We start from the raw sequence: 20,427 nt of genomic DNA on the forward strand, positions 1-20,427 counted from the left end.
CTATCAGCTAAACATAGCTGGAAGCCAGGGACAAGGGAGTCTGGTTGATGCAATCTGCAGAGGTCAACCTCTAAAGACAAAGAGTGGGTCAGGAAAGGCAGAGAGTGGATTCACTGGACAAATGGAAATAATCCAGCACATAAGCCCACTCTTTCTGGCTCTGAAGTGAGTGCTATTTCTATAGTAACACCCTTCTTACCATTAATGATCTTCAATACTCACTTTTCTGGACATACCCCTTAAGGAATTTTTTTGTTTTTAGTTTGCTGTTTTCTTTAGAATTGGAAAAAAAGTTATTTAGATTGTAGGTGTTTGATTCCCACTATGTAGTTGATAGGAACCAAATAACTTACATGGTGGCTATTTGATTACCACCCTATGGTAGAAATCAAGTATTTGAAAGCTATAGTTAAAAGCCAAAGACACTTGAATATTATGGTGAGCAGCAAAATCTAACCTCATGTTGCTTTTCTGACTCTAAGAGGTGGGTATGGGAAGGGGTTATCAGAAGTTAGGAGGCAACAACAGAAGTTAGAAATTAAAGTATACTCCTCTGCTTAAGACAGTATTCACCCTCAAAGTTTGGACATTTACTTGTGGTTATAGTTTTCACCTAGTCATTTGAGACATGTAGAATATTTTACTAACTTAAATTCATATTTTACCAGGAATATTGCATTTGAATTGCATTATGCATATTTAATGTGAACAATCTCTTTTTCAGAAATAGTTGTTGCTGAAAGTGTAGTTGTTATTAAGAAATTACTGCAAATGCAACCTGCACAACATGGTGAAATTATTAAACATATGGCTAAACTCTTGGACAGTATAACTGTGAGTACCAATTAAGTGATCTTTCTGAATTTAACTGGATTTTAGTCAATAAATTATAGTGTTGTTAAGATAAATGGACATCTTAAGATGTAGTGGCTAAGAGAGCTTAACTATCTGGATTCAAATCCTGGTTCTGAGATTTTACACTGTTGTGGAAGGGAGTTACAAATCTGGAAAAGGGGAAAGATGCAATAAATGCTGCATTGTTAGATTGGAAATGGAGATATCAGTGTAAACTTCCTGACTTTATAAATTGTAGATGTGTGTGAGTGTGTAAATGTGTGTGTGTCCACACACATTTATGTATACACATATGAATGCATGTATTGAGTATACGATCATCTGTTTTTTTGGATGGGCCTGCATGCAATAATGCCTCAATACAAATGAGCACACCTAGTGCCTAGATCTTGTTTGTTTTTTTTTAACTGAGATATAATTTTATACCATAATATGCACTCATATAATATAGCAGTTTTTGGTGTATTCATAAGGTTGTGCAACCATCACTACTATGTAATTCCAGTATGTTTTCATCATTCCAATAAAAGAATCCCATGGCTCAAACTGATTCTCCCTTTAGTCCAGCCCTTGTCAGCTAACTAATCTACTTTGTCTCTATGGATTTGCTTATTTTGGACATTTCATATAAGTGGAATCATATGTCAAATGGCCTTTTGTGTCTAGCTTCTTTAACTTAGCATGTTTTCAAAGTTTGTGCATGTTCTAGAATGTAGTACTGCATTCCTTTTTTGGTAGACCTTGGTTTTTAAATTTCATTCACCCCTTGAAGGACAGGACTGCTTAGAGAAATGGCTGATTTTAGAACTAGGGCAAGGAAAGAACAAGATGATCTGGGAACATCTTGTTGGGCAAAAAAGGCAAGGAAATGCTCACAGAATGATAAAGACGTGTCAGAAAGACACAAAAGCCGGCTTGAAAGACACAAAAGCTCCCACTGGCCAATTTAGAAAACAAAATAAATTATAGTAAAAGGATTATGGCCTATTGAATAGGGTAAGACTCTGTTGAGACCACCCTGGGGTGAATGAATGAATGAATGAATGAATGATTGATTAAGGGAGAAGGGGAAGCTCTTTTTTACAGTACAAAACAAATAAATGTAGGAGGAATGATGGAATTAGACTATCACCATTTACAAAGCATCACAATAATAATAGACTGAGGTAAGACTTATTAACAAATGGTAAAAAGTAGGGGGTAAAAGTTTAGGTAGTCAGAGGATATTTGTACAGTTTCAAAGTATATTCTCATACGGTACTTAATTACAGAACATAAATTAAAGACTATTAGCTTTTACAATGGAGAAACCTTGCAGGTGTTACCTGAACCAAATGAACATGGTTTACATTGCCAGCAATGGGATTAAACACCACCTGATATGATATAGTGAATAGAACTTAACATCAGGTCTGTTGAATTCTTGCAAAAGTGAATGACTTGAATATAATCAAGAAGAAACACGAGACAGTAGACTCTGAGAAACAAACTGAGGGTTTTGGAGGGGGAGGTGGGGAGTAGGATGAGCCTGGTAGTGGGTATTATGGAGGGCACGTATTGCATGGAGCACTGGATGTGGTGCATAAACAATGAAGTCTGGAACATTAAAAAAAAAAAAAAAAAAAAAAAGAAGAAGAAGAAGAAGAAACATGAGACAAACCCAAATGGAAGTATACTACAAAATACTACAAAATAACTGGCTATACTCCTTAAAAATGCATATATCATGAAATGTTAAGAAAAACTCGGGAACTTTTTCCCATTAAGAGAGTTTAAAATGATATCACAACTCTATGCAACACATATTTTTTTATTTTCTTTTTCTGTAAAGGATTTGGGAAGATTTGGTAGGGATAATCGGCCAAATCTCAATAAAATCTGTAGATTAGGTAGTAGTATTGATTCAGTATTTAAATTCCTAATTTTTAAATCATTTTACTGTAGCAATGTAAGAGCATTCCTTTTATTACAAAGTTTGCAATCATGTATTTTGATGTTTAAGGATAAATCTACAACTTCTTTCAATTTAGGAAACAAAATATCTGTGTATATATAGAAAACTAAAGCAAATATAGTAAAGTGATGACATTTGAGGAATCTGGGTGAAGGGTATTCAGAAGTTCTTTTTATTCTTCCAGCTTTTCTATAAATCTGAAATTGTGTTTAAAAAATTAAATTAAAAAATAAATATTAACTTTGTTCCACTGCTTACCCACTCTGTGCTTTTATATTAAAATCTCCATACTTTTCCCAACTTAAAATGGTGATAGTAAATGAAAATAAAACCTGATATTTTGTACATAATACATTAGTTAATATATGTCATGCTCTTAAGAATATTTCCTAGCACATGGTGGTATTATGTAAGTGTCTCCTGTCTATTATTTACGTCCTATTTCATTCCCTTTTTCTAATTTTATTTCCTCTTTTCAGAGTTCCTCAGTCTGTCTCAGTCTGATTTTGACTCCCCAGACTCCACTAACACTGACTTTTCCAGGGTCATTGACTATCTTCTTATTAAACCCAGTGGATTATTTGCTGTTAGTGTCTTTCATGATCTTTTGTTAGCATTTGACTTCACATACTGCTTCTTCCCTTTTGAAATATTCTCCATGGCTTCTTTCTGGTTTTTCTTCAAACGCTTTTCCATTGTGTTTGCCCTTCACTATGTCTGTCCCTTCAATTAAAGTTGCTTTTTTTTTCCATTGTTGGTTAAAGTTTAAGACTAATGTTCTATAAGTGATAGGGATGTAGTTTAGGGGGAAATACATTATTTTCGTCTTTGAAGATGGGATAATGTATACTCTGAGTCTGTTCAGAGGGATTGTATTTGTGTGGTTTAAGACAGAGTTTGGAAGCTGCATCAGGATCAATATTTAATATCTCTGGTAGCAAAATTTTCTTTCCCTCAAGGTCTTAGTAAAGCTCGTAGGGCAGTTATATATGTATCTTAAAGCTAAGAATAACACTCACAGGAGTCTCTTAGCATCTGAGCTCCCACCAAATCTCTCACCAGAGTGTTCTTTGTCTTTATATCTACTCTCATTATCGATTCTAATTATCAAAGCCAGGACCTCTCAGAAACTGTGTATGAGAGGTATAGGGATTAAGAGAGTAGATTTGATATTAGCAAATTTAGGAAGCTTAAAACCATACCAACTTTCTTTTCTCACCATAATGGTATGAAGCTGAAAATCAACAATAAGAGGAAAGTGAAAAGGTGTACAAGTATGTGGAAGCTAAACAACACTCTTCTCAGCAACCATTGAGTCAAAGAAGAAATTAAAAGAAAAAAAATTATCTTGAAATAAGTGAAGATGAAAACACAACATATCAAATATTATGGTATGCAGCAAAAGCAGTTTTGAGAGAAAAATTTATAGCAATAAACACATATTAAGAAATTAGAAAGATCTCAAAAAAAAACCTAACTTTATATCTCAAGGAACTACATTTAATTAAAACCCAGAGCCAGCAGAAGAAGAAATATAAGAAGTATCATAGTAGAAATAAATGAAATAGAGACCAGAAAAATAACAGAAAGGATCAATAAAACTAAGAGCTGGTTCTTTGAAAAGGTAAGAAAAACTGACAAACCTTCAGCTAGACTAAGGGAAAGAAAAAATAAATAGATAAAATTAGAAATGAAAGAGGAGAGGAGACATTGAAACTGATACTACAGATATATATAGAATTATCAGAGACTACTATAAACAATGATATGCCAACAAATTACATAATCTAGACGAAATGGGTACCATTTTTAGAAACACACAACCTACCAAGAGTAGAATTCTACCAAACATTTAAAGAAAGAATTAACACTAATCCTAAATCCTAAACTCTTCCAAAATAATGAGCAGGAGGGGACACTTCCAGACCCATTCTGCAAGGCCAGTATTATTTTGATACCAAAAGCAAATAGGATACCACAAGAGAAGAAAGCTGTAGACCGGTGACCCTGATGAATATAGATGGAAAAAATTTCAGCAAAATATTAGCAAACTGAATTCAGGAACACTTTAATAGGATTATACGCCATGACCAAATCGGATTTATCCTTAGCGCGCAATCACTGTATACAATACATCACTTTATACAATACATCACTTTAATAAGCTGAAAGACAAAAACCACATGATTATCTGAATAGAGTCAGGAAAAAGCATTTGACAAAATATAACATCCTTTCATGATAAAAACCCTTAATGGATTGGTTGTAGAAGGAACGTATCTCAACATAGTAAAGGCTGTATATGACATACCTACAGCTAACATTATACTCATTGGGAAAAAATAGAAAACGTTTCCCTGAGATCAGGAGCAATGCAAGGATATGATATAGGATACAATCCTATATATAGCAAATCCCAAGAGTTAGTCAAAATACTGTTGGAATTAATCAGTGATTTCAGTTACAAGGCATAGAGACATAGAGACATCAGTTACATTCCTTTACAGGAAATGAAACATCTGAAAAATAAAAATATCCCATTCACAATAGTATCAAAACAATAAAATGATTAGGAATAAATTTCAACAAGAAAGTGAAAGATCTGGGGTGCCTGGGTGGCTCAGTGGATTAAGCCTCTGCCTTCTGCTCAGGTCATGATCCCAGAGTTCTGGGATCGAGCCTGCACTGGGCTCTCTGCTCAGCCGGGAGCCTGCTTCTCTCTCTCTCTGCCTGCCTCTCTGCCTGTCTCTGGCAGATAAATCTCTGTCAAATAAATAAATAAAATCTTTAAAAAAAAAAAGAAAGTGAAAGACCTGTATAAGTAAAGACAACCCACATTCATGGATGAGAAGGATTAATATTGTTAAAATGGCCATACTACTTAAAGCCATTTAATGTAATCCCCATCAAAACACAAAACACATTTTTCACAGAAATAGAAGAAACAATCCTAAAATTTGTGTGGAACTGCAAAAGACACCAAATAGGCAAAAAATCCCGAGAAAAAGAAAGAATAAATCTGGAGGTATTGCACTCTCTGATTTGAACCGTACTACAAAGCCATAGTAATAAAAGTAGTAGGGTACTGGCACAAAAATAGACATAAAGACCAGTGCAACAGAATAGAGAGCTTGGAATTAAACCCTGGCATTTATGGTCAACAAACTAATATTCATGCATACCCAATGGGAAAAGGATAGTCTCTTCAACAAATGGTGCTGGGAGAATTAGAGCAACACATGGAGAACAATGAAACTGGAAAACTGTCTCACTCCACTCACAAAAATTAACTCAGAATGAACTCAGAAGCCTGTTTTTTGTTTTGTTTTTGTCAGAAGATGATGGTTAGTAGAATATGGAAGTATGATAGGAATTTCAAATTCAAAGGGGAAAAAGGGAAACAATTGTAAAATAAATAATAAATTTTTAAAAATAATAAAGTAAGGCGGAAGGGTAAAAATCCAAATATATCCTACCCTAAATATGAAGGGACTTAATTCTCTCATTAAAAGACTGACTTTCAAATTGGAGTGAAAAACAAAAGCTAGCCATTTACAATTATAACACCTTAATCAAAGTGATAAAGATGGAAAAAAGAAGATAGGAAAAGAGATATTAAGTGAAGATGAACAAGAAAGTGAGATTTAAAATTAATTAAAAGCAGAAGGAAGGATGCCTAGTGGCTTAGTCAGGTGTCTGCCTTCGGCTCAGGTCATGATCCTGAAGTCCTGGGATCAAACTCTGCATTGGGCTCTCTGTTCATCAGGGAGTCTGCTTGCCCCTCCCCCTGCTGATGCTTGCTCTCTCTGTTTCTCTCTCTCTCTCTCTCTCTCAAAATAAGCAAAATCTTTTTTTAAAAAAGGCAGGAAGATAAAAAAGAACATTATACAATGAAAAAAGACAATCTACAAAGAAACTGAGAGGCATAAACCTATATGCACACAAAAATATGGCAACCAAATAAATATATAATGGAAAAATCCATTAGAAATGCAAGGAGAGGGGCACCTGGGTGGCTCAGTCTGTTAAGCATCTGCCATCGGTTCAGGTCATGATCCCAGGGTCCTGGGATCAAGCCCCACATCAGGCTCCCTGCTCAGTGGGGAGCCTGCCTCTCCCTCTGCCACTCCCCCTTCTTGTGAGCTCTCTCTCTCTCTCTCTCCAATAAATGGATAAATAAAATCTTTAAAAAAAAAAAAAAGAAAAGGGGAAAAAGGGGAAAGAAAAAAATGCAAGGAGAAATTTGTGGATGACTTTATGCTTCTCTCATATCTTGATATACCCAGCAGATTTTGAGTAAGATATGCACATAAAGATAAAGAGTAATTAAAAAATAGAATACATATTTTATTCAGTCCTGTAGGTAAAATTTTATATTTCTTGAACAGATAATACCCACTTTTGTGGGTGTATTCATGAAACAATTTACAAAAAATCAAGAATGTACTTGGACATAAAGAAAACTTAAAGATTTTATGTTTTTTAACCATAAGCAGTAAAATTAGAATTAATCTGAAAGGGTACCAGAAAAATTTTAAAGTAAGAAATATACTTCTAGGTGAAAGAAGGTTTAAAAGAAAAAAATACAAGCTTTATATAAAATACAGGAAAAGAAAACACTTTGTTTTAAATGTGTGGGGTATGGCTAAAGTGGTCACTGCTACCATTTTTAACGTAAAGAGACCAGAAATAAAGGGATTTGGTGTTTGTCTTAAGAAATTTGAAAAAGAGGGGCACCTGGGTGGCTCAGTGGATTAAGGCTCTGCCCTCGGCTCAGGTCATGATCTCAGGGTCCTGGGATCGAACCCCACATTGGGCTCTCTGCTCAGCGGGGAGCCTGCTTCCCCCCCTCTCTCTGCCTGCCTCTCTGCCTACTTGTGATCTCTGTCAAATAAATAAATTTTTAAAAAATCTTAAAAAAAAAAAAGAAATTTGAAAAAGAACAGTGAAATAAAACATGAAAGCGGAAAAGGGATCAAAGTTGATTTTGTAAAATAGGATACCAAAAAAAGATCATTGAAATTGATAAATGCATCTTAAATCTCCTTTGGAAAGTCAATAGAGTAGATAACCCCTCCTGATTCTTTTTTTAAAGATTTATTTATTTATTTGAGAGCGAGTGCATGAGCATGCAAGTTGGGGGGAGGGGCAGAGGGAGAGGATGAGAGAGAGAAGCAGACTCACTGCTGAGTGTGGGGCCCACCATGGGGCTGGGTCCCACAACTCTGAGATCATGACTTGAGCCAAAATCAAGATTGGGACCTTTAACCGACAAAGCCACCCAGATATAGGTGCCCTACCCCTCCTGATTTTGATAAGGCAAAGAGAGAAAACAAAAGTGAACAAATTGGGCATGTGATTCAAAGGGAGATTCAAATAATTAAAACTATATATAGTTCTATAGCAAAATTTTGAAATTTTAGAGAATTAAAAGGCGATGAGTTGTTACTGTTTACTTAATGTATCTGAAGAAGTTGGAGTGTTTGAAAGTGGGACAAGGAAGAACAATGCAAGATAGTTTGTAATGCAGAATCCTAAAAATGATTAGGGATTGGCGGTACAGATTATGCCAGAAGAAGGTGGTGAGGGATATAACTGACAGCAGCTTGAAAGTCAGGAAAGGGGAGTGACTGAATCCCTAGAATCTGTTTCCTTCAAATATTCAAGAGAGCTGTTTATTTAAAGAGTAACAGACGTGGAAAAGGAAACAGGGCTTTATTATTCTGACCAAGCACTTAACGACTCTTAAATGTGGGTAAGTGATTGATTCTGAAATGGGAAGGTAAATCTGAGAGCCTCAAAGGAGACCTTTTTTTCCTGAATCTCTGTATATTTCACCCTACATCCAGGGATAATATCTTAAACCAGTACTGGTTAGAAAGAGCCAATCTGGACAATGTCAAAGGACAAGAGGACACTTTGAGCCTGTTTTCTCTCAATGCTTAAGCCACTTTATCAGGATAGAATCCTGGGCTCATCTACCCTCCAGGAGGGGTAACAAAAATGATAGCCAGATCTTTTTCCATTCTGGCCATCTTATCCATAGAACAAGAGATCTAAGGAGGTGGGGAAATGCCCCACATGCATACATGCAGGAATTGTCAAGAGAATGGCCTAGAGTTCTCCTGAAAAGCCAGCTCTTGGAAAAGCTGCAGATGAGGCCATAAAGGAGCCATTGTACACCATGGCAGAAGAACTGGGCCAAAGGAGTAATCCTTCATTTGATTTATGAGTAAATGAGGCCTACTGATGTCAAGTTATTTGTCTCCATGATTTACATGATCGATCCAGGACCAGAACTGGTCTTCCTGCCTTGCTGGCTGGTGTTTTTCCTCGTATAAAACACTCATTTTTTTCTCTGTCCAGTAGCCATGGTGAACTCTGGATTCAGACTTGGACTTCCAGTCTTACTTCTACCACTGACAAGCTGTAAGATGCTGGGCATGTTTCTTAACCCCTTTGTGCCCCAGTTTCGTCATATATCAAGTGGGAATAATGGTAGAGCCTACTTTCTCAGGTTTTTGTGTTATATAATAGACTGAGAAAACAGGTAAAGTCTTAAAACAGTGCCAGATGCATGGTAAGAACTCAGTAGATGTTGGCTATGTGATTTTTTTAAAAAAGGAACTTAGATTTTGTTGTTTCAAGATTTTGATTCCATTTGTTATTTATTAAGTTACTATTTATTAAGTGACATAGTTGAAAATATGAGAACTAAAATTTAGATTCTACTTTTTAAATTCAGATTGAATAAGTTATATCTGTGTAGGTAGTACAGTCAACTTACATGTTTTTGATTGTGAATATTTATCCTTTGGACTATACTTCATGTCTAGTGAAGACTCCTTGTAGAGCAGTTTTTCCAGAATAAAATGCATGCTACATGAAGATTACTCTATCAGAGTTTTATACAATGTTTTATGGGACAGAGAAGAACTTAATATCATAAGAGAGTAATTAAAAGATGTTATTTTGTGAAGACTACTGAGTAGTATTGAAATAGCACTTTATGTACTCCTTCCCCTGGTGCCTCCCTGAATGCCTGCCATTTCACAAGGTAACTAGCCTTGCCCTGTTGCCCCAACTTAATTCATGCTATAGTGTTAATGCATATTAAGTCCAGATACAGAATATTGGATCTGATTTGTTAGTTTTATGCAGTTTGTTTAGATGCTTAGTGATTTTGCCTTTGACAAATTTAAATAAATAAAATTGATGTTGCAGAATTATTTTACACTACTGCACTGTGCAGTGGCTAGTGTTGAAATACAATAGCTTTTACATTGAACTGCTTACAGAGTGATCTGTAAAATCTTTCTATAACTGCTGTGGTCAGCTAGGAATCATATTTTTTGCAGGCAAGTTAATGGGTTAAAATGACAGTGGAAACTGCTTTCTTGTAGAAGGGTTAAAAAGTGCACTTAGAGGGGCGCCTGGGTGGCTCAGTGGCTTAAGCCGCTGCCTTTGGCTTGGGTCGTGATCTCAGGGTCCTGGGATCGAGTCCCACATCGGGCTGTCTGCTCAGCAGGGAGCCTGCTTCCCTCTCTCTCTCTCTGCCTGCCTCTGTCTACTGTGATCGCTCTCTCTCTCTCTCTCTCTCTGTCAAATAAATAAATAAATAAATCTTAAAAAAAAAAAAGTGCACTTAGAACCACTTGATCAGGGCATTTAGAATAAAGAATCAAAGTCATTTACAGTCCAGCTTGTCTTTGAAAATATTGAAAAGCAGAAGTTCATAATAAAAGTATTATGTCTTATGCATACGTATATTATTAATTTGTATATGTGTATTATTAGTTTGGTTTTAGTTCAGCGGTCCTGTTCATCCTGTGATTGAAAAGACCATGGAGAACAAAAAGTGACTAATTTTCTGATTTTAAATCTTTGAAAGTGGTGATGCTATGAATCATATTATCAGTGGTGTGCAAATGGGAGTCCTGTAACTTAATTGGGAGAGAAAGGTAGGGCTGGAATTTGAAAATCTTAGGATTCTGGTTGCAGCCAAACATACAGAAACACTGGGCTTGTCAGTTTCCTAAGCTTTTTAATAAATTGCTGTCACCAAGAATTTGGTATAAATATTTTTATATTGATATTATTTCCTGTTGTGGAGAAATTTTCTGAAGTTTTTAATATGTTTACTTGGAAGTTTAATTACCTCAGTTCTAGAACCTCTGAATATTACCCTGCCCTCTACCACCACCGTCTTGAGATTTTTTTCATTGTGAGAATTACAATTTATTGATTTTCATTTTTCCCAAAGAATTGTATTTTAAATGTATGCATTATGAATGTTTAGAGTGTTTAAATATTGTTATTTTAATCTTAGTATATTAATAAGTAGGAATATAAACAATCTCTTAAAACTTTTTGAAATTGTCTTCTTAATTGCAAAAAAGAATTATAACTGTGTTACCAGAAGAAAATTACTTAAAGTGGGATTGTAGGTTAGAATATGTCTTAGAATTCTAATTTTTATACCAGTAGCATATAATAAAATATTTAAGAAAAGTAAATCTAGCATAACCAAAATCTGAAGTTGTACATATATTCTTATTTAGAGGTACCTTTCATGAAGTCAGGCAACTTGAATTGCTTCATACTAGAAAATTTAATGTACCACTCAATTACTATTCTTTAGTCCAATTTAAAATAATAGATTGGGAATAAGGTTTTAATGCAATATAGCCTTTGGAACATTAGAAATAACCTCTTTTCACAATCAGTATACAGTAAGGGTATCAGTTTTATCATACTTCATGAATAGATTTATAATAGCATTTATTATTATATGTATTATTTATACTTACTAAACTTATTACATGAATACTGTGATTTCTTCTCTGTTACTAAGGTCATTCTAATATTAATTTATAGATAATGCTATTGTCATAGTATGTGAAAATATATACTTTGGTTTTAAAGCTTTCAGATGACCTCATTTTGCTTCTGGTGAAACACCCAAGTTAGGAATGTCTTAGTAGGGGTGCCTGGGTGGCTCAGTGGGTTAAAGCCTCCGCCTTCGGCTCATGTCATGAACCCAGGGTCCTGGGATTGAGCCCCACATCGGGCTCTCTGCTCAGCAGGGAGCCTGCTTCCTCCTCTCTCTCTCTACCTGCCTCTTTGCCTACTTGTGATCTCTGTCTGTCAAATAAATAAATAAAATCTTAAAAAAAAAAAAGGAATGTCTTAGTAGTTTTATACTATTTCATAAAATGAGTGTTTTGAAAGAATTTGAGGTGGTGGATATTGCGATAAAATTTTAGTTGTGCAAAGGTCCCTACTCTCCCTTTCTTCTTCCACACTTATGCCCTGTACACCTGTGAAACAGTGGTGAAAATATTAGGACTTTATTTGAGGAATTGGAAAGGATTTCATAAAAAAGACTATTTGATGCTACCTCTTAATGATAGTCATTGGCTTTTTCATTTATTATGAAAAGCAGATTTTCTATAGTAGGTGAAAATGTTCACAAAAACTAATTTACATACCCCTTCAAATCTCTTTTGGAGTAAGAAAGGATACAAATAAACAAATAGTAATAAAACTAATTTGCATACTCTAAAATGTTGGTCTTAATGGTGCTGATGGATGGTTTCCAATTTGTAGCAAAGCAATTAAAAAAGAACAAATTATATTGAAATGTACTTTATTAAAAAATAAAATGCCAAAATACAGTATCAGGCAGATTTATCTTATCCCTGTTTCTTTTGTTGATGACCAAATAATAGACCAGGATTCATGATTTTATTAGTATACTTTGATGATTTTGTCAGTTTTATGTATCCCCAGTACTGTAGATGCAAATATATAGAGGATAGTAAGAGTTTTAATTTGAAGTCATGGTCTTTAATGAATCTATTTCTTTCTTTCTGTTATCCAATGGATTCTCAAAACATGGTTTGCAGGCCTCCCATCTTAGAAATCATCTGTGATGCTTCATAAAATGTAAATTCCTGGGCCCCATAACAGAGCTACTGCCTGGACCTGATACCAAAACCCTGTAGTTTTAGTAAGAATTCTGGATGATTTTTATGGGCATTGAGGTTTATTAACCAGTGCCCTAGAGCAGAAGTCAGCAAACCTTTTCTAAAATTGCTATATAGTGAATATTTTCAGCTTTAACACCCTCCTGAAATATCCAGGTTTAACTTTGACTCCCCAAAAACTTAACTGCTGATAGCCTACGGTTGACTAGAAGCCTTACCAATAACATAACAGTTGATTAACACATGCTTTGTATGTTCCATGTATTACAAACTTGAGTTCTTACAATAAGCCAGAAAATAGAAAATGTTATTATGAAAATCATAAAGAAGAGAAAATACGTTTACAGTATTATGCTGTATTTATTGAAAAAAAATCGTTAGTAAAGATTCACTATAGTTCAAACCTGTATTGTTCAAGGATCACCTGTACTTACCTCTGCTATTGTAGGACAGAAGCAGCACCAGTAATGCATAAACAGATGTGCATGAACTTGCGCATCTATGATAGAATCAAGATGCTAGACAAATGGTTTTTTCTCTGTGAATGTTTTCTAAGGCATTATCTCTGAAATCAGTTTTGATGATAATTCCTGGGTGTTTATTTTTTGATAACTAAGGAAAACCCATAACTAAAAGTACACATCCTGGGTATACATATTACGTGAGTGGATATAAAACCTTTATTATATTTAGAGCCTTTTGTATGTTATTGTCAAGGAGTGAGTGTGATTATCTTATTTGTAACTATATAATCTGCTTCTCATGTTAGGTTCCTGTAGCTAGAGCAAGTATTCTTTGGCTAATTGGAGAAAACTGTGAACGAGTTCCTAAAATTGCCCCTGATGTTTTGAGGAAGATGGCTAAAAGCTTCACTAGTGAAGATGATCTGGTAAAACTGCAGATTTTAAATCTGGGAGCAAAATTGTATTTGACCAACTCCAGACAGGTAAGAGTCTAAATCTTAGTCTACCTATGTGACACCTACTTTCCTCTTTACTCTAATGAAGCAGCTAAGGTCTTTTCATGCATTAGATTGTCTATTCAACAATTACTAGGTGTCTGTTTCTTTAAGGTTCTATATTAGATGGTAGTGGTGCAGAGAGATAATGTTCTGGTCTAATGGGGAGAAAAACATAACTGAAATAGTACGTGGTAACCACTATAATAGAAGTATTAAGATATAGTGGAACTTTAGAGGAGAAAGTTATTGAAAGTCTGAAGTAGAATGAAGTGAGCAATGAGAGAAGGTTTTGTAAAGGATAAAAAAATTTTTTTTTAAGATTTTATTTATTTATTTGAGAAAGAGTGAACAGAGAGAGAGTGTGTGTTGGGGGAGGGACAAAGGGAGAGGGAGAAGCACACTCTTCGCAGGAAGTCTGACATGGGACTAGACCCTGAGATCCTGGGATTGTGACCTGAGCCAAAGGCAGAGCTTAACCGACTGAGCCACCCAGGCGCCCCTCAAGTAGGAAAAGAGGAGAGCAGTGAGAGTCATGAAACAGCTATGTTTGTTGTATCTTGTTTATTGATAAAACACCATGTTAACCTAATACTGTAAATCTATGTAGTATTGTGAAAGTCATTATAACACCTAGAATTGGCTATTCTAAATGTATCTAGTTTCTAGGTTATTATAAAATTAATACAAAATTATAATGTTAATCCAGACCAAAAGTAGTTATGTCTTACACAACTAAATGAAGGTTCTGTTTTTGGCTGTGTTTGTAGCTATAAGGAAACAGTAATGGAAAAGTAGTATTTTCTGTTCAGAAATTGTGAAGTGTATTCCATATCTTTTGAATTTGAAGACAACATAGCTTGCACTCGGACATATTTTCTTGAGCTATATTATTAAATGAAGTTTTGGAGCTCAGTTTCTGAAGTGTTCTATTGTATATTTTAGAATGATACTTCTAGATAACCACAAATTGACTTCACCACCAACTGGTAAAAGCATAATGATGTTTAGAAAACATGCCAAGTTTTTATATGTATTTTTACAGAACTCATTATTTATTAAATGATTAAATATAAAAGTAGATGAGTGGCAGTGTCTGTAGGGTTGTGTCTGTTCTCCAGTTTCTCATTTCTCAAGAAAAGGGGTCTTGAAAGAATTGGTAAACTAAGTATTAGAGAGTAGTTTTTAATCACCATCAACTTGACAGCATTTTTAAGTTGTATGGTTCATATCTGTTGGATATGACACAGAGACTAAAATGATTTACTTGATCTAAATGTAAAAACTTGTTTTCGTTTTTATTTTAGCTATCTTGAAAAATGGATTAAGGAGACCAAGCCACAGTGCTTAGGGACTGGTTGGCCATGAAGTCCTGATATTTATTTGTAGATCTGAATTTCCTGTGGCTTAGATACCTCAGTGAGCATTCCAGAATTGTTAATGAATTATTTAGTTATTGGGACCATGAGATCATGACCTGAGATCTAAGTTATTAATTTTTTTTTACAGTGTAGATGAATTTTTTTTTGTTCAATTCTATGAAAAAAGACCAAAGGTTTTTTTTGAAACTCTGTTTTACAAAAACTTGCTAGAATTCTGTGAGACATTTTGCAAATGGAATTAGGCTTTAGATACTTTTGTTAAATTGTTGATTTTTTAACTATTCTGTTTTTTTTATTTCTTATCTTGTTTTTTTTAAATTAACATGTAATGTATTATTTGTTTCAGGGGTACAGGTCTGTGATTCATCAGTTTTACACGATTCACAGCCCTCACCTGAGCACATACCCTCCCAGTGTCCATCAGCCAGCCACCCCATCCCTCCCACCCCTCTCCCCTCCAGCAACCCTCAGTTTGTTTCCTGAGATTAACAGTCTCTTATGGTTTATCTCCCTCTCTGGTTTTGTCTTGTTTCATTTTTCCCTCCCTTCCCCTATGATCCTGTCTTGTTTCTCAAATTCCTCATATCAGTGAGATCATATGATAATTGTCTTTCTCTGATTGACTTACTCTGCTTAGCATTCTACCCTCTAGTTCCATCCATGTCATTGCAAATGACCAGATTTCTTTTTTTGTTTTGTTTAAGATCTTATTTATTTATTTGACAAAGAGAGAGACAGTGAGAGAGAGACAGAGCACACAAGCAGGGGGAGTGGCAGAGGGAGAAGCAGGCTTTCCGCCAAGCAGGGAGCCTGACGTGGGGCTCGAATCCCAGGACTCCGGGGTCATAACCTGAGCCAAGGGCAGCTGCTTAACAACTGAGCCACCCAGGCACCCCAAGATTTCATTTTTTGATGGCTGCATAATATTCCATTATGTATATATACAACATCTTCTTTATCCATTCATCTGCTGATGAACAGCTATAGTTTAGCTATAGTTTGGCTGTCCATAGTTTGGCTGCTGTGGACATTGCTGCTATAAACATCGGGTGCACATGCTCTTTTGGATCACATTTGTTTCTTTGGGGTAAATATCCAGTAGTGCGATTGCTGGGTCATAGGGTAGCTCTATTTTCAACTTTTAGAGGAACCTCCATACTGTTTTCCAGTGTGGCTGCACCAGCTTGTATTCCCACCAATGGTGTAGGAGGGTTCCCCTTTCTCCACATCCTTGCCAACATCTGTCATTTCCTGACCTATTAATTTTAGCCATTCTGACTTGTGTGAGGTGGTATCTGATTATGGTTTTGCTTTGTATTTTCCTGATGCTGAGTGATGTTGAGTACTTTTTCATGTGTCTGTTGGCTATTTGGATGTCTCTGCAGAAATGTCTGTTCTTCTGTCCATTTCTTTATTGGATTATGTGTTCTTTAAGTGTTGAATTCTTAAAGTGATAAGTTCTTTATAGATTTTGGATACTAGCCCTTTATCTGATATGTCATTTGCAACCATCTTCTCTCATTCTGTTGGTTGTCTTTTGGTTTTGTCAGCTGTTTGCTGTGCAAAAGCTTTTGGTCTTGATGAAGTCCCAATAGGTTATTCGTGCCCTTGCTTCCCTTGCCTTTGGTGATGTTTCTAGGAAGAAGTTGCTGCAGCTGAAGTCAAAGAGGTTGCTGCCTGTGTTCTCCTCAAGGATTTTGATGGATTCCTATCTCATATTGAGTCTTTCATCCATTTTTAGTCTATTTTTGTGTGTGGTGTAAGGAAAATAGTCCAGTTTCATTCTTCTGCATGTGGCTGTCCAATTTTCCCAACATCATTTGTTGAAGAGACTGTCTTTTTTCTGTTAGACATTCTTTCCTGCTTTGTCGAAGATTAGTTGACCATAGAGATGAGGGTCTGTTTCTGGCTTCTCTATTCTGTTCCAATATCTATCTGTCTGTTCTTGTGCCAGTACCATACTGTCTTGATGATTACAGCTTTGTAATAGAGCTTGAAGTCTGGAATTTTGATGCTGCAACCTTTGCTCTTCTTTTTCAACACTCCTCTGGTTATTCAGGGTCTTTTCTGGTTCCACACAAATTTTGGTATTATTTGTTCCAGCTCTGTGAAAAAAGTTGTTGTTTTTTGATAGAAATTGCATTAAATGCATAGGTTGTTCTAGGTAGCATAGACATTTTCACAATATTTGTTCTTCTAATCCATGAGCATGGAGTCTTTTTCCATTTCGTTGTGTCTTCTTCAATTTCTTTCGTGGGTATTCAAGAGTTTTCTGAGTCCAGATTCTTTGCCTCTTTGGTTAGATTTACTCCTGGGTATCTTATGTTTTGGGGTGCAGTTGTAAATGGGATCGACCCCTTAATTTCTCCTTTTGTCTTTTTGTTGGTGTGTAGAAATGCAACTGATTTCTGTGCATTTATTTTATATCCTGACACTTGAGAATTTTGGCATCCATATTCAGCAGGGATATTGGTCTGTCATTCTCCTTTTTGATGAGGGTCTTTGTCTGGTTTTGGGATCAAAGTCATGCTGGCCTCATAAAATAAGTTTGGAAGTTTTCCTTCCATTTCCATTTTTTGAAACAGTTTCAGGAGAATAGGTATTAATTCTTTTTAAGATGTTTGGTAGAATTTCCCTGGGAAGCCATCTGGTCCTGGGCTCTTGTTTGTTGGGAGGTTTTTGATGTCTGCTTCAATTTCCTTACTGGTTATGGGTCTGTTCAGGTGTTCTGTTTCTTCCTAGTTCAGTTGTGGTAGTGTATACATCTCTAAGCATGCATCCATTTCTTCCAGATTGCCTAATTTGTTGGCCTATAGTTGCTCATAATATGTTCTTGTAATTGTTTGCATTTCTTTGGTGTTGGTTGTGATCTCTCCTCTTTCCTCTGTGATTTTATTTATTTGGGTCCTTTCTCTTTTCTTTTGGATAAATCTGTCCAGGGGGTTATCAGTCTTATTAATTCTTTGAAAGAACCAGCTCCTAGTTTTGTTGATCTGTTCTACTGCTTTTTGGTTTCTATTTCATTGTTTTTGGCTCTAGTCTTTATTCTCTTCTCTTGCTGGGTTTAGGCTTTATTTGCTGTTCTTTGTCCAGCTCCTTTAGGTTTAGGTTGTATCACAAAGATTTTGAACTTGTGTTTTCATTTCATTTTTTTCCATGGATATTTTAATTCTTTAATTTCTTGGTTGACCCAGGATGCTCTTTAACCTTCATGTATTTCAGTTCTTTCCAACTTTCTTCTTGTGATTGAGTTCTAGTTTCAAAGCATTGTGTTCTGAAAATATGCAGGGAATGATCCTAGTCTTTTGGTACCCGTTGAGACCTAATTTGTGACCCAGGATGTGATCTATTCTGGACAATGTTCCATGTACACTAGAGAAGAATGTGTATTCTGTTGCTTTGGGATGGAGTGTTTTGAATATATCAGTGACATCCTTGTCATCCAGTGTGTCATTTAATGCCTTCATTCCCTTGTTGATCTTTTGCTTAGTTGATCTATCCATTTTGTGATGGGGGTGTTAAAGTCTCCTAGTATTATTGTATTATTGTTGTGTTTCTTTGATTGAAACACAAGTCTTTGGTTGAAAATCTAGTTTTTCTGATATAAGGAATTCCATCCTAGCTTTCTTTTGATGTCCATTAGCATGGTAAATGTTTTTCCACCGCTCACTTTAAACTGGAGGTGTCTTTGGGTCTAAAATGAGTCTCTTGCAGATAGCATTTTGATGGGTCTTGTTTTTTTATCCAGTCTGATATCCTGTATCTTTTGATTGGGGCATTTAGCCCATTTACATTCAGGGTAACTATTGAAGAATATGAATTTAGTGCTATTGTATTGCTTGTAAGGTGACTATAACTGTATATTATCTCTGTTCCTTTCTGGTCTATGTTACTCCTGGGCTCTCTCTTTGCTGAGAAGACCCCTTTCAATATTTCCTGTAGGGCTGGTTTGGTGTTTGTAAATTCTTTTAGTTGCTGTTTGTCCTGGAAGTTTTTTTTATCTCTCCTTCTGTTTTCAGTGTCAGCCTAGCTGGATATAATATTCTTGGCTCTGTATTTTTCTCGTTTAGTGCTCTGAATATATCATTGCCAGTCCTTTCTGGCCTGCCAGGTCTCTATGGATAAGTCTGCTGCCAATCTAATATTTCTACCATTGTATGTTACAGACTTCTTGTCCTGAGCTACTTTCAGGATTTTCTCTTTGTCACTAAGACTAGTAAGTTTTAATATTAGATGACAGGGTGTGGACCTATTTTTATTGATTTTGAGGGGGGTTCTCTGTGCCTCCTGGATTTTGATGCCTGTTTCCTTCCCCAAATTAGGGAAGTTCTACTCTATAACTTAGTCCAGTATACCTTCTTCCCCCACTCTCTCTTTCTTCTTCTGGGATCCCAATTATTCTAATATTGTTTCATCTTACGGTATCACTTCTCTCTCGAATTCTCCCCTCATGATCCAGTAGTTGTTTATCTCTCTTTTTCTCAGCTTCTTTATTTTTCATCATTGGTCTTCTATATCACTAATTCTCTTCTTCTGTGAGGTAGATGTTTGAGGTTAGCATGTTTTGTCATTTCTACAAAGCCCAGTTCAGCTGGTAGCCATTCTCTACCTTCACCTTTTCTTGCAGATAAAATCATGCACAGGCAAACACAAAATTGACGTTATACAACTGAATTGGAACAAATGTACATTTTCAAAATAATTAAGAGCACCACTACTGTCTCTACCTCACAAATTTATTAAAAAGATTAAAGGAGACAGTCCAGGTAAAGCGTTAGGATTTCCTGGATCATATTAGTGCTTAGTCCATGTTAGTTATTACACTTTTTTTTGTATTCCTAGTTTATACTACTAACCAGCTGCTGGATTATTCTTAGAGAATATTATTGTTTATAGTAAGGGAATTAATCCCTTTACTGGAGTATCTATTCTCATGAGTAAAAACACTCCATTTGGGTTTACCCCACTGAGAAAAGGGTGGTGAAAATCTCTCTTATTATGAAGAAAAAATTGTTAGATATGATTATCAAGAGTAGAAAATGCTATTAGAATACTCATACAAGGAGAGTAATTTCACTGTTATACAGGTGGAGAACCTGAAGGACTTTGAAATCAGCTGAAGTTGCTGAAGCTCTACAGCTCTTAAGACATAGTGTAAAGGTTGAACATAACTTCCTTGAAATAGTCTACTGAGGTCTGAGAGAGAAAACTAGGAGTTGATTAAACTGGTTAATAGCGGTTAAAAATTAGTGAATAATGGGTACATTTTTTTAAACTTCCTGTAATCTT

General features: G+C 35.6%; 1 protein-coding gene and 1 pseudogene across 2 annotated transcripts in view; one reads left to right on the top strand and one right to left on the bottom strand.

Annotated features, from left to right (window-relative positions):
* The window catches only part of LOC308342884 (large ribosomal subunit protein uL23-like), a 1,151,147-nt pseudogene that overhangs the window by 791,944 nt on the left and 338,776 nt on the right, over nt 1-20,427 (bottom strand). The window lies entirely within an intron of this gene.
* The window catches only part of AP3B1 (adaptor related protein complex 3 subunit beta 1), a 282,043-nt gene that overhangs the window by 147,836 nt on the left and 113,780 nt on the right, over nt 1-20,427 (top strand). Inside the window, exons 14-15 of the mRNA XM_080804718.1 lie at nt 725-834; nt 13,568-13,744. Coding sequence (XP_080660844.1) covers nt 725-834; nt 13,568-13,744 — 287 coding nt within the window. The remainder of the gene's footprint in view (nt 1-724; nt 835-13,567; nt 13,745-20,427) is intronic.

This window comes from Martes martes, assembly GCF_963455335.1.
Source record: "Martes martes genome assembly, chromosome: 5".
In the NCBI taxonomy this organism is placed as follows: Eukaryota; Metazoa; Chordata; class Mammalia; order Carnivora; family Mustelidae; genus Martes; species Martes martes.